Genomic DNA, 14,822 nt, shown 5'->3' on the forward strand with positions numbered 1-14,822 from the left:
CCTTGCACTAGACGATCTAATTTTATATTTATAAGGTACTTCCGTAAACAGATGCAGTCTCTATTTATTTATGTCTGTATTTATTGGCTTGTGATAAGTCAGGCACAAAACTGGATTATCTTGAAAGACTGAACTGTGGCAATTTGCCATAAAATGATTGCAGTAAAAATTTTATTTAGAAGTGATTAGAGATGTTTTAAGGTCGTAACATCTTCACAAGTTGAGCTGGAAGGGAGCTTAATTAGGATGATCTTCTCTAACCCTTTCAGCTCACACAGGAGAAACTCTTTCAAACTCAGAGAGGTTAAGTCACCTGGCCAAGGTAACACAGCACCTCCAGAGCTAACTCTTGGACATAGATTCTCCTGTGGACCTAGGCAGGTGGGGAATCCTTTGTTCTCTCTCCTCCTTGAAGAGAGTTTTTTTAGGTTACTTTCTTAGTCCTGACAAGTGGCCCTGCTAACCATGGCTTTGTGTCTCAGATGATTAAGTCTTGTTCATTAAATGGCTTTGTTTTGTCTCCAGGAGGCTCCCAGCTTTCTGGTCGGCTGAGAAAACTGGCCTGTCTGGTCCGGTTCGGCTGCACTCCACACACCCCCACCCCCACCCCACCGCCGGGGCGGGCTGGCAGAGAACAGCTGACTCCAGCCGCTGCTCATGTGACCGTCACAGCTCCCTGTCCTGCTCCCTGTCCCAGGCCAGAGTGGACACTTTCAGGGTCTCCTTCTGGGAGGGGTACCAGGTAGGCACCCCAGCCCTGCCCGTCCACCGCTGGAACAGCCAAGGGGATACAGGACAGGAGTGGTCGGACAGACTTGGGCAGATCAGAAGTCAGACCTCCTGTGCTGGTCCAGGGCTCTTTGGGCAGCAGGGACAGAATGTGGTTGGCTTCGCAATGTCGCACACCACCACTGCTTGCCCTCCCCCTCCCCCTGTCCCCGACCTCCAGGAAGGCCTGCTCTGCCCTGCCCTTCCTTCCTCTGTTCTTTGGCCTTCCTTTCCCCTCAGCTACAGACCTTTTCCCCTTTCTCTCTGCTGACTTAGCAGCGTGCCGCCGGGCGTGGAGGGATTAATCAGTGACAGGAAGCTGCCTCTTTCGGAGCAGTGACTGCTGTGGTCAGGAGAGCCTCTGCCAGGCCAGCCCTAGGAATCTGTCCTGCTCCCCGCCTGCTGCTTACCCCTGCTCCTGCCATGGGGTGCCTTGGGGCCCTCCTCTTCCTGCTTGGGGGCCTGGGAGCTCTCGCCCAGATCTGCGGTGAGTACCTGGATCTACTCCGTGCCTCTTGCCTGCTGGGTCCTTAGGAGAGAGGACCGTCTTGTCGAAGCCCCTCATTATATAGCTGGAGAAACAGGCTCAGATGTGTGTGTGTGGCAGGGATGACTTAGCTGCCCCTCTGGGCTCCCACAGCAGTTTGGACTTAGCTGGACCTCAGTGTTGTAGCACATTTTATTGAGATGAATTGTATGTCTGACTCGCCGCCAGACAAGATCACTTCCATTAATTCAGTCATTTGTTCATTTATTCATTCAATACACATTGATTGAGCCTTCTCTTTGCCAGGCACCATGTTAGGCTTTGGGGAAAGAACAAAGAGCAAGACAGGTCTCCCCCCATCCCTCCTAGAGCTTCCATTCTAGTGAAGGGGATGGTGGTCAAGAGGCAAGTCAGTGCTGTGTTGGGGGCTGTGATGAGTGCCAGAGGAAGCCCAAGGCCTGGAGGGGGTGGGGGAATGCCAATTCAGGGAGAAGGGGTGGGAAGGATTTCCAAGGACCAGGGAGTGATGCAGAAACTAAGACCCGAAAGAGGAAAAGGAGCTGGCAAGGAAAGGAGTGAGGGGCGGGCACCCCGGCAGAGGGAAAGCGAGCGTGTGGAGACCCTGGCGGGTCACGGTGGCGGCAAGGCGTTTGCTTTACGTTCCATACAGGGGCCTGCCTGCTCCGGTGCCCCTGGGAGTATCTCGGGAACTCTTGGGACCTGTCTGGGAGTTGGAGCGCACAGGCTCAGGGCTGCTCGTGCCCCGGAGCCCCACGGGAAGCAGAGGCAGGAAGGGAAGGTGGGCCACCCACCTCTCTTCATTCCTGGTCGTCCTCTGCCCACAGCATTTCGCTCTGCCTACACCAGCAGGGTCTCCTGTGACCCTTGCAGAAACCGAGAGGCAGGTTCAGTCGTGTGCAGGTGACTCATGAAGCAGTCAAGGGTTGAAGGGGCCAGGTGACCTGCCCAAGGCGCCCCAGCTTTCCAGGACTTTGCTGGACTCAGTTCTCAGAACTCCAGGTCACGGTCTTCCCTAGGCACCAGGAGCCTCCCGCCCGGCGTGTTCCACAAGTGCCACCAGACCCCTCAGCCCTTGGCTCTTGGTTCCTGTCCAGGCAGTCCCCAGGGCAGACCCGGCACCCTCAGCGGGTATGAACCTTTCAACAGTTGGTCCATAGGCCTGACCCCAAAAGAGCCCTGGACTGGGTTCGGGGGTGCAGCCCACTGCTGCTGGGCCATTTAGTCACTCCCAGTCTCATTCACTCACTTATAAAATGGGCTAAGAATGCTCCCCTGCCTTCCTCCTTGGTGTGATGCAAGGATCCCACCACCTGCTTTACCAGGTTCAAGCCCTGTGTGGCTGTGAAACTGACACAGATCTGCACTAGTGCCCATGCAGGATGGGCTTCCGTGCTTCCTCTTGTCAAAGCCAGTCCTCAGCAGGCAGAGCTGGGCGGCCCTGTGAGCTGGAGGCCCTGAGGGGAGGGAGCTCGCCCAGGCTCACTTTTATTACCCTGGGTGAACCTTAGCAGCTCCTTCCTGCTAAGGAAGCTGAACTGTGTTTACCCACCTCTCTTTACAGCACCAGCTCCTCTTCCTATCCTGCTAATCCCAGGGCTGACTCACCCGCTGGAGGTCAGAGCCCAAGGTGGGGGCGGGGCTCCCTCTCCAGTTTGAAGAAAAGGGAGAGGAAAAGAGAACTGTCGAGGGAGAGATAAGGAGAGAGACAGGCTGAGAGATGGAGAGAATGAGATAGATCCAGAGAGAGAGAGAGATTCCTACAGAAATGGGGGCAGGCACACAGAAAAGCACTGAGAAAGAGAAAGGAAAAGAGAAACAGCCCCCTCCCCAGTTCCTTTGCTCCGTCCCCTGGGAGGGGCGACCTGCCCAGCAGCTGGAGCCCCACAGCAACTGGGAGGCAGTAAATGGGGAAAAGTCTAAAGTGGCTCCAAGGCCACCTACTCAGCTCAGGTTCCCTCCCTTCGGGAGGAAAGCGCCAGTCAGCTGGAGCTGGGAAACACCCCTAAGGGCTTCTGCTTCCCTCGTGGGTAAATCCCGAAGCACACAAGGATGATGGCTTTCTAACAATTCACCTCACAATCTCAGGTCCTTTTCACCTAAACTGAGGGGGCAGGGAAAGCGTTATTCTGAGATCTGCCCAGAGGAAGTTCACCAGGCAGCCCCAGTTAGCCAGTGGGCAGGCTGCAGTGTTTTTGTTTTTGTTTTTTTTTAAATTGGAATATAGTTGATTTACAGTGCTGTGTTAGTTCCAGGTATACAGCAAAGTGAATCAGTTATACATATATATCCACGTTTTTTGAAGATTCTTTCCCCATATAGGTCATTACAGAGTATTGAGTAGAGTTCCCTGTGCTATACAGTAGGTCCTTATTACTTATCTATTCTGTATATAGTAGTGTGTATATGTCAATCCCAGTCTCCTAATTTATCCGCCCCCCTTCACCCCTGGTAACCGTAGGTTTGTTTTCTACATCTGTGACTCTATTTCTGTTTTAAAACTGGTTCTGTAACCTGTTCCCTGTGCGAGTTGAAGTTTTTGTAAATGGGTAGAACACTCCCACACTTTGGACTTCTGTTTCCTCTTTTGTGCAATGCGATGATGACAGCACCTACGTCACAGAGCTGGCCTGAGGACCGAGGGAGGTGGGGTGCAGTGCCTGCGGCACCCCACGCTGCTCGGCATCCAGTCTCTCTGTCACTCCTGATGGGCAGAGTGGCTGCCTGGCACCCGCTTCCTCTGCCCTGGCCCACTCCGGCCACTCTTTCAGGATACCGGCTTTTCCTGTTACCGCTGCCTCTTGTTACAGTCGGACTCCCGCATATGAGTAGGGTGTGTGCCAGGTGACAGTAAGGTGGGGATGTTTATTCCCTGGAGAAGACCCTGGTAAGGTGTCACTGGTGGCATGGCCCTGCGACCTCACTTGGCCTGTTCTCTTTCCTAAGAAATAACAGAGGTGGACAGCACGCTGGTGGAGAGGCTGGGCCAGCGCCTCTTGCCCTGGATGGACCGGCTCTCCCCGGAGCAGCTGAACCCCAGTATCTACGTGGGCCTGCGCCTCTCCAGCCTGCAGGCTGGGGCCAAGGAGGCCCACTACCTGCACAGCCTCAAGCTCAGCTACCAGCAGAGCCTCCTGAGGTCTGGCCATGCTCTCTCTCCTCTTTTCCCCATGGCGTGCTCCACATCCTAAGAGACAGGAGATCTGTGTTCCGGTTTGGGCCTGTCACTGCTTTGTTGGGAGACCTTAGGGCAACTTTCATCTCCTCTGGGCCTTTCTCCATCTGTGGAATGGGGTTGGTCCGACTAGACTGGAGATGCCAATCTGGGGCCCTTGGGCGGCTACTGTACCCTCCGGTACCTGAGGCAGACATTACTAATCCATGGCCACACTCTTTCATACTGAGCCCAGCAGCAGTATTGGACTATCCATGCTCCCTTTCCAGGGGCATTAAGAGGAAGCCTGTTCTGAGGTCCAGCACAGGAGTCTGAATGAGAGGTGAAGGGTCAGGACCACCATGGAGCATCTCCTGCTTGGACTCCCTCTTGAGAAGTGGATGCAGGGCAGGGAGAGGAAAGAAAGGGGAGAGTGTATGGGTGAAGTGTGACCAAAATGGTGGGGCAAACAGGTCATTTGGATGCAAGAGCCCTCAGAGTTTATCCTTGAGTTTAATTTCTCATCTTTATGAAATAAGCGTGACATACACAACTTACATAACTGACTACATCTGCTTTTGGCAGGTCTTGGAAACGTTCCAACTGCTAGGATTTTTTTCCGCTTTGTAGTGGTGGTGGTGGGGCACTCCAAGCCAGGCTTACCAGGGTGGCACTTTCTCACTGAAGTGTTGTTAACTGGCGTTGTCCTATGTCTGCCTCCAGCAATGACAACAGTGACTCCGAGGCCAAGCCCTCCATGGGCCAGCTGGCCCTCTACCTGCTCGCTCTCCGGGCCAACTGCGAGTTTGTTAGAGGCCGCAAGGGGGACAGCCTGGTCTCACAGCTGAAGCGATTCCTGGAGGACGAGAAGGGGGCCATTGGTGAGGAGGCGAGGTCTGCCGGTGTGGGGGAGGGCACATCAGACAACATTGTCTGGTGAAACGTCTACATTAGAACTTCGGGTTTTCTCCCCAGGCCTCTTTCCTGCCCTCCATTCTGCCTGTCTCCATATCTGCTAGAGGCTTGGGCCTGTCCCGGTAGCCATTCTTGATCAAGCCTTTCCTGCATTCCACATACACTCTGTTGGCAAGCCCTGCTGCTCACCCACCAAGACTGGCCTGATTACCCACCCCTGGGACAGCTGCACAGCCTCCCTACTACTCACTCCTTACCTCTCTCCACTAACTTTCCTGCCTCCTACCTCAATCTGGCACACACAGAGCGAGCCTTTAAATATAAATCTGATCTTGTTAGCGCTGCTTAAATCCTCCAGCAGCTGCTGCCTGCTGTGGTCACAGCCCTCAGGCCCAGTCCTGCCCACCCACCCTCTGGCTCACCCACTCGCCCGCCCCTCCGTGGGCTCCGGCCACCCTGGCCTTCTCTCAGCTCACAAACCAGCGTCTTGACATATGTTCCCTCTATCTGGAAGGTTTCCTTCCCCTTCTAGCTCACTCCTACTCCACCTTTACCTCTCTCCCGCCCTTTCTCCCCAGCATCCCTGACTCAGAGAATCCTTCCCCGACTCCCCAGCTACTCAAAGACCTCTGTTATTTGGCCACGTGGACCTCGGTCCACAGTTCAGTTATAATCACGATCTCGTGAGCGTGGGTTGTGTTATTTCCGGAGGCCCTGGCTGCACTGTGCCTGGCCTGTCATCACTGTTCATACCTCCAAGCACAGCGTCTGACACTTAGTGGGGTTTCAGCAAGTATGAGTCAAGGGAATGAAGGAAAGATGGATCCCACGACCCAAAGGACGGTGTCGGGAAGTACAGGCAATGGGTCCAGTGCTGGCTGTGCTGGTTGCTGGGAGGGGACAGAGAGGTCACTCCTCAAGCCCAGCATGACAGCCCCACCCTGTGGTTTTCTCCCTCCCAGGGCATAATCACCAGGGCCACCCTCACACCAGCTACTACCAGTACGGCCTGGGCATCCTGGCCCTGTGTGTCCACCAGAAGCGGGTCCATGACAGCGTGGTGGGCAAGCTCCTGTATGCTGTGGAACACAAACAGCATCTCCAGCAGGGCCACCTCCCTGTGGGTGAGTGGGCCAGACCCTGAAGGCCAGGCTGGCACTCCTCCAGCCCCCGGCCCCAAATGAAGGCCTCCACCTCTGGTCCCATGCTCACCTTTCCTTGGGACCCCTCCTATCGAGTCCACTAGGAGCGCAATGGTGAGGGTTTGTTGTGGTGCAAGGGCTGCGAGCCAGCGCTGGGGCTGGACTGGCTTCCTGACCCCATCCTCCATCACATACTTACTATAGGTCACCCTGGACAGATCAGCTGGCCTTTCTGGCTCAGCTTCTCTGATAAAATAACACCCCAGCAGCATCTCAGTAAAAGATGCTTTACATGTAAAGGGCATAGCATGGTGCTCAGCATGGAGAAAGTCCTGGATACACAGCTATGATGTTCTCATCAAATGAGCTGAGAGGCCTGAGGCCTGGATACTGGATCTGCTTCCTCACTGTGTGACCTTGGGTTTCCAGTGCCCTTTCTTGTCGTCATGATTGCAAGGTCTCTTCTAGGCCTGGCTGTGTTCTGTGAGTGTGTGTGCCTCGCATAGGGCGGGGTAGGATGGAGTAGGTTGGAGGTGGGGAGGGTAGGTACCCAGAGAGAAGAAGGCAGCAGGGCCCCTGCCAGCAGAGAGCTTGTTCTGCCTCAGAGGCTTATAGAAAACCCACCGTGGACACATTAAATCATCCCAGGGTAGGGAGCTTAAAACCCCCCAGGGCCCAAGCAGATCCCTGGACCTAATAAACCAGACCACCTGGGGGTGGACCCAGGCACCTGCTCCTTTAATAATCTCCTGGTGAGGAATTCACTGGCAGTCCAGTGGTTGGGACTCTGTGCTTTCACTGCCGAGGGCCCAGGTTTGAGCCCTGGTTGGAGAACTAAGATCCCACAAGCTGTGTAGCACGGCCAGAAAAAAAAGAAAAAAAAAAAAAAGAAAAATCAAACAAACTCCCCTGGTGATTCTAAAGTGCAGGCAGGTTTGGGAACAAGTGTGTAGGCTAAAGTCCTCTTGGCCCTCCCTCCTCCAGTCTCTCTCCCCAACCTCTAACCCCCAGGCAGCAGACAGGGATACGGTGACCACCCATCCCAGTTTGCCATCCTGGAAACTGGGAAGACTAGGTTGTTGGTCCCCCTAGCTGGTGGAAACTTTCTGAAATGCTGCTCTGACCATATTGTCCCCCTACCTCCAGCCCTCCTGTGGCTGCCCATTGCCCCAAGGTCCTGCCCGGGCTGACCCCACTTGGCTCTGTCCCTTGCAGACACACTGGCCATGGCGGGCTTGGCCTTCTCCTGTCTGAAGCTATCCAACCTCAACCGCAATCTGAGAAACCGGAGCACTGTGGCCCTCGGGAGAGTGCAAGAGAAGCTCCTAAAGGCCCAGACCCCAGAGGGCCACTTTGGGAATGTCTACAGCACCCCTCTGGCACTGCAGGTGGGAAGGAGACTCTGGGCTGGGCTCCACCCTGGTGGCTGGTGGGAGGTGGACTGGTGGAATGCTGGAAGACCTGGCCCCTCCCCGCTGGCTGACCCACCTCCTCTTCCCCATTCCATCACCAGTTGCTGATGGCCTCCCTTAGGCCCACGGTGGAGCTGGGCACAGCATGCCTCAAGGCCAAGGCTGCTCTGTTGGCCAGCCTACAGCACAAGGCCTTCCAGAACCCTCTCATGATTTCTCAGCTGCTGCCCATCCTGAACCAGAAGAGCTATGTGGATCTCATCTCTCCAGACTGTGAGGCACCAAGAGGTAGCCGGGCCTTTCATAGAAGCCCTGCTCTTTTCAATCTGCAATGAGGTCTGCCTGTCCCAGGAAGGGAACTTGCTCCATCTTGATTTGCTGAGTCAACAGGGGTTTGCAGGTGTGCATGGGACACACAGGCAGCTAGAATGCAGTCACAGATGCTAGAAGCTCACAGTGTGGGGAGGGAGATATCAAATGGTGAGCTCTGGGCAGGCCATGAATCTCCAGCCCCTTGTGAGATACCCAGTACAGAAGTGTTCGAATGAATGAATGGCGAGAGACACATTTCTGTTAGCTCTGATACATCATAATGAGTCCCAGTTAGCTGCTTGAATCAGGGCTTCATCTGGGAGAGGGACTGGGGTGGGTGGATGAGATTTGCCAGTGGAGAAGAGGGGAGGAAAGGCAGAGCAGGGAGGGGGCAGCAAGGGCAAAGGCTCAGAGGTGTACAAGACTGGAGTTGGGGGGAAGGGTCTCACTAAAGAGTGGGGTTTGAGAGAATGAGCTGGAGTGGCAGGCAGGAGGGTGAAAAGGAGGGGAGGCCCTCAGAGGTAACATGTATGTTCTAGAAATAACCCTGGGTGGGGGGTGCTTGTGGCAGAGAGGTGGGAGGGGGGTACTAGAGGCAGAAAAACCAGTGAGGGGCCTGACCTTGGGTGGCGAGGGTGGTGGGAGCTGAGAGACGGGAGGCTGGGAAGGCAGCCAGATGGTGGTGGTGTTGACCGGAATGGGACCGAGGGGAAGGAGGAGGTCTCGATGGGCCACAGTGTCTTCCAGGGAAGAAAGGAGGACTAAGGCCTTGCCCCCTGCCCTCAGATCAGCTGCCCCTTCCCCTCTCCCTGGCACAGTCCTGTTGGAACCAGCTACGGAGACCCCTTCACAGACCCAAGTCCCAGAGTTCATCCATGTCACGCTGAAGGTCTCCAGCACCTTTCTTTCGTACAGACACTCCGTCTCTGTCCCTGTCAGCTCCTCTTTGGAAGATGTCCTGAAGAAGGCCCAGGAGCACAGCAGATTCACGTGAGACTGTCCCCCCACCCCCCGCATCTCCCAGCCCTCACCCGACTCGACCCCACATCCCCAAAATGGGACGTGGATGGGGCAAGGGATGAAGAGAGGGTTCCCTTGGGAGAGGCCCGGGCTCTCTTCCACCTTCTCCGCTGCCGACTCACCCACGCTGTGGCGGAAACAGGCATCATGATTAGGAGAGCAGGCTCCCGAGGCAAACCCTCCACATCTGGAATCCCAGCTCCACCTCTGTCCAGCTAGGGACCAGGCCAGTTATTTTCCTGCAGCTCATGAGGATGGCAGTTGTGCTCCCCGCATCCACCAGAGACCATGCAGGAGTCCAGGAATTAGTGCGCAGAGAGGACATGGTACATGCTTTTTGTGTGCAGGGTCCCGCACTTAGAAGTGCTTGATACATGTTAGCTTTCAGAAGAATAAGAATTTTTATTATCAAACGATCTTGGTCTAATCCCTGTGATTATTTAATTACCTGGGCAACAAGCCCTCTGCAGAATGTGGAGGTGGGACAACAGCCTTAAACTTGCTTCTCACCCTGAGATTTGACAGATCTGAGGACAAGCATTTCCAGAGCACTGCTCTGTGCCAGCTGTGTCTGTGCCTAAATAAGATGGGAGGGATCACCAATGGGGATCTGGCCCAGAGAATGAGTACCTTCCACCAGACCCCACTAGACCCCAGACTTCTCTTCTAGAAAAATGTGCCTCAGTTTGAGAGGGTCCCAATTTCCGTTCCCAACTGGAGCCCCCAAAGGACAGCATCCTGCTGCCAGGGAGGACCCACAGCTGGCACCTTGGGGTCATCTAGGGCAGGGAATTTCAGGCCAGAGATATGCAAAAACCCCTATAAAGGCTGAAAATTCTCCCAGACCCCAGGTTATTTCTGTAATAATATGACTTAGATGTGTACTAATGTTTACTATTTAAAGTCCTTTCTCTTTTTGGCTCTTAGATGGCTAAATCCTAAATAGCTTTGCAAATTAAGTACAAAGAAAACTGTGAAACCAATAACATTCAAATAGGGACTGTCTGCTGAGGAGCAGGTGTACACACCAGTGCCAGTGAGCCCGACGTGCTCAGCACTTTCTTGGGTTTGAGCTGCTGTCAGGCGGAGTTTGCACAGGCAGCTGCAGCTTGTACACTCTTCCCTGCCCCGAACATGCCACTTATTACCAAGCCGACCTCAGTCCTCTGGGGGCCACACACCCTTGGGCACCCTTGGGAGGCCTTAGTCCGGCAGGCCCTGGGATTACCTAGAACCTGCTGGTATTCGTGTTTGGATATTGTCATCAAAATGGAAAAAAATTTGAACTTAACATTTTTATTCAGAACTCCAGGACCTCTGAGAAAACGTCAGGGATACCAATCTGAGAAATAATTCTCTTGTGGTGGAGGGGGTGTGGAGGCACATTTGAGGCATGTAAGTGCACAGCAGAGAAAGCTGGATTCTAGAAGGAGAGAGAGGAAAGAAGAGAGAGAGCAGAAGAGAAAAGAGACAGAAAGAGGAGAGAGAGAAACGGAGAGAGCTGGTCCAGAGCGGTTCTCCGGGCAGCCATGTGGCCCCGCACTTAAGGGAGGACTGGGGACGGGCTGCTCCCTAAAAACCTTCCCTTTGACCAGGTCACCCTGAGGGTATTTCTGTTTCTTAAAACTACGAAAACCCTCCCTCTCTAAGAACAACACCATTGATAAGGAGACAGGAAGGACAGGGCCACAGTGTTTTAAGAGGATCCCTTTGGGGACTTCCCTGGCGGTCCAGTAGTTCAGACTCCAGGCTTCCACTGCAGGGGGTGCAGGTTTGATCCCTGGTCCGGGAACTAGGATCCGGATCCCTTTGTGTTTGTGGCAGTGGCGTCAGGGAGGGGTGGCGTGAAGAAGGAGTCTCTTGGTTGCAAAAGCCAGGAATCTAATCCAAGCCTCTCTGGTAGTGGGGAGCATGGGGTGTGTACAGTTGGAGAGAAGACTGAGCAACCCAGCCATAACGATGGGGGTGCCCCTGAGCCACAGAAACTTACGGAACCAGAGACCCAGAGCCACCACTGGGCGTCTCTCTGCCTCTGTCTTGCCTGTTCCTGCTTCTTTCTCACGCTGGCCTCCCTGTCTCTCGTGGGCCGTTGTCAGCTTCTGATTCCCACCCCCTGCAATGTCAGCCCCCAGAGGGATGCAGTCCCCCGAGTGGGCGGTGTCCTTCGGGCTGGAGAGGAGGCGTGGAGGAGAGACCCATGGTGAGGTGGCCCAGGAAGGGTTTGGCTAGCGCTGCCCTGAGAGCGAGGGCAGGACTTGCCTTGTGTGGGTGGTTCTACTTCTGCCCTTGGGTCGAGGGGAGCAAAAGTCACCTTTCCTCCCTCTTTGCCTGTCGCTTTGGTAGGTATGGAACACAGGCCTCCTTGTCAGGCCCCTACCTGACCTCTGTGATGGGGAACAAAGCTGGGGAACGTGAGTTCTGGCAACTCCTCCGAGCCCCCGACACCCCCTGCTGCAAGGTGAGTCTGGTGGCCAGCCCCCTCTGGACGTGTCCCCCAGCCCAGCCCTGTCCCAGCACTGAGGCTTTGTCGACTCACGCCAGCTTTCCCCTGAACCTTCCTGGGCCTCAGCCTCAGATAACCACTGATGCTCAAGTTTGCATATAATATATTTAACTGTATTCTGAAGAATTTTTATATACGTTATTGTGGCAACTCTAGGAAAGCAGATAGGCAAAAAATAAGAAAATTAAAATTGCTCGTAATCCACTACCCAGAAATAACTTCTTTTAACTTTTGGTGTATTTTCTTCCAGATAATTCTTAAAATATGTACGTTTGTTTTTTCATAGAAATGAAGCCATACTCTATAGCAGTGCTCTCTGATAGAAATAAAATGTGAGCCACATGTGTAACTCTAAATTCTGAAGTTGGTGAAAGTAACATTAATAATATATCTTATTTAGTCCAATACATCCAAAATATAATTCCAAGATGTGATCAATGCAAAATTATTAATGGCATATTTTGCATGCCTGGTTTTTGTACTTTTCAAGTGCTCAGTAGCCACATGTGGCTGATGGCTGGCATATCGAATGGCACAGCTCTATATACTGTTTTGCAATTTATTTTTTTCAGCTGTAACATATTGTAGCCATCTTTCTATGTTGGTATATGTAGGTCTTCCCCTTTCTTTGTAATAGCCACATAGGATATCTCATTCAGCAGGGTGCTTTGGGCTGCAAGTAACAGAAATGTAATACAAACTAGTTTCCACGACATCCATTGGCTCATCCATTGGCTCATGTGACCAGATTCCAGTGGGAGCAAGGACTTCAGCCTCAGCCCCACCTCCCTGTGACTCTCCTCCTCTCTTTGCTGGCTTCCTACCTCCAGAGAGGCTACTCTGTGTCTTCCTGGGGCTGCTCCTTTTATGACTTGGGAAACTTGTCTCTGAAACCCCCAGCAAATGTCTCCTGGCATCCTGAAGGCGGACTTGGGACACAGGCGCGTTCCTGGACCCATCCCTGTTGCTAGGAGATGGCCCAGATTCTGCGCCCATCATTGGCTAGAGAGAAGGGACCATGGCAAGACTGGCTTAGGCCAATTAGGGCCCAGCCCTGGCGTGGAGTGGGATGGGTGGACCACAGCTTATCAACTCCTGCTGGACCTTTAGGGTGTCTCCAGTTTTAACTCTTATGCCCCAAGCTGTCATAAGCATCCCTGAGCATCAGCCCAGTTACCAGACAGACTCTTAAGGGTCATCTGTCCCCACTCCTGCTACCTGAAACTTCTAGTGGGCATTTGCCATGGGCCGGGCATTGGGCCAATTGCTTTACAGAAGGTGGGACTTGCTGAGGGAGCCCAGTAAAAAGCATTCTCTTTTCCTGCCTGGCTTCTGGACAAATGGAGAAATAAAACCAAGAGGTGACAGATGGAGAGACCAGATCTGGCCTCTATTACTGAGAAAGACTGGACAGAGGAGGTAGCCGAGGGGGAGAGCCCAATGGACTCGGCCATGAGGCAGACATGGATGGTCGTGTCCTCTACCTACCCCCTTCGACTCCCACTCCAGCAGGAAGCCCACTCCCATGGGGAAAAAGGAGGGCCCGGTTGTTGATATCACTATTATCCTCATTTTAGAAATGGGAACACCAGCACTCAGGTTAAATAACCTGCCCAGAGTCACACCCCTAGTGAGTGCAGAGCTGGGGCTTGACCAAGGTGTCGTGCTGGAGCCTGGATTGTCCCTAGTGAGCAAAGGCTCACTTCACTCATGGTCCCCAGACCACACCGAGCAGGTCCCTCTTCCTGATGGCCCTTTGGGGGACTATGAAGACAGTGACCCTGCTGGTCAGGTGTTGTCAGGGTCTCTGGTTCTTTTGGCCCCATGTTGGTTTTCCGGCGTGCTGTCCCATACCCTCCCACACCCTCTGGGGGTCCCCCACTGCAAAATGAGCCTGTGGGTCTCAGCGACCCTGAGGTCACAACTGAGTTCAGAGTCTCCAGACTGGCTCTGGACAGGCCCCCAGTCTCCCTCCACCAAGCCCTGAGCCCATCTTACAGACCGTGGCCTCAGGGCAGGGGTCCAGAAGGTGAGGTTGGTGGGGGGAACACTCCGCCCTGTTAACTCCCAGCCCACAATATTTCTGCAGGTATTGCTGACTACAGACCCAGGGATGGAGAAACCATCGAGCTGAGGCTGGTTGGCTGGTAGACCCCAGGCTCACCACCCCAGCTGCCTCCCACACTTCCTGGGCTTCTGCCCTCCCTCCAGACATCCCTGTAACAGGCACACGCCTGACCCTGCTGCCTCCTCTTGTGCACTTGTCCCCGGATCGCCACAGCCACCACCCCTGCGGGGGTCCTAAACTACCACCCACCCTGGAGCAGGGAGCCCAACACCTTCCGCAGCAGGTCTGTCTGCCCAGGTCTGGCCCCACCTGGCCCCGCAGGTGTCCCATGAAGGCCACTCATAGGCTGGAGGGCGTGAGCATCTGACTCCTTGGCAGGAGGAGGCCACCGGCCGCTGGCGTTGTGAGTACCGCTTGCTCTGGGATGGGGGTCCCGCAAGGAGAGCTCTGTGGCCCTGACCCTAGGTTTCCACTCTTTACTCCATCGGGGCTGCTGCCCCAGAGCCGACTGCGGCATAGCAGCTGGCGAGGGCTCTGTGGGGCTGCTGTCAGCCCACTTCCAAAATGATTAAAGAATTGATTGTGCACATGCCCCAGGGTCCTGATGTCTCATGCTTGGAGCCAGTGCGGGGGCTGGGAGCAGAGAAGGAGGAGAGAGGCCCGTGGGGAGCAGAGGAGGGGGGTAAGCATTCTCCTGGGTACGGGTGAGGGGTGCACAGGAACGGTGCTGGCGGTGGTGACGCTGATTACTGTTCAGGGAGTGTGTACTTGCTGGACGCTCTCTTGCACAACTCTGAGGTTGTTGATGTTTCTGTTTTCCTCTCTGCTTTACAGAGGGAGTGTCTGGTGGGGGGGGCGTGGCTTAGGAGACGACAGACCTGGCCTGGGGAGGCCTCCTGGTTCCTCCACTCAAACACTGAAAATCAGGGGCTTTCATGATTGTGTCGACTTAAAAAAACAAACAAAAAAAAGCATAACACGAGAGTAGCGAGTTAAGTTTTCTTTGGGGCAAAATGAGGACTA

At 54.2% G+C, this 14,822-nt stretch overlaps 1 protein-coding gene across 1 annotated transcript in view; it reads left to right on the plus strand.

The window, feature by feature from the left end:
- TCN2 (transcobalamin 2) overlaps positions 1 to 14,381 on the plus strand; it is a 34,408-nt gene extending 20,027 nt beyond the window's left edge. The window contains 11 exon segments of the mRNA XM_082667249.1: positions 526 to 742; positions 1,048 to 1,255; positions 4,220 to 4,412; positions 5,151 to 5,308; positions 6,305 to 6,466; positions 7,700 to 7,872; positions 7,998 to 8,184; positions 9,027 to 9,198; positions 11,572 to 11,675; positions 11,678 to 11,686; positions 13,821 to 14,381. Of these exon segments, the coding sequence (XP_082523375.1) occupies positions 1,192 to 1,255; positions 4,220 to 4,412; positions 5,151 to 5,308; positions 6,305 to 6,466; positions 7,700 to 7,872; positions 7,998 to 8,184; positions 9,027 to 9,198; positions 11,572 to 11,675; positions 11,678 to 11,686; positions 13,821 to 13,882 (1,284 nt within the window). The 5' untranslated portion in view covers positions 526 to 742; positions 1,048 to 1,191 and the 3' untranslated portion in view covers positions 13,883 to 14,381.
- Positions 14,382 to 14,822: the final 441 nt, after the last annotated feature.

Source organism: Grampus griseus (assembly GCF_964374135.1).
Source record: "Grampus griseus genome assembly, chromosome: 12".
NCBI classification, from domain to species: domain Eukaryota; kingdom Metazoa; phylum Chordata; class Mammalia; order Artiodactyla; family Delphinidae; genus Grampus; species Grampus griseus.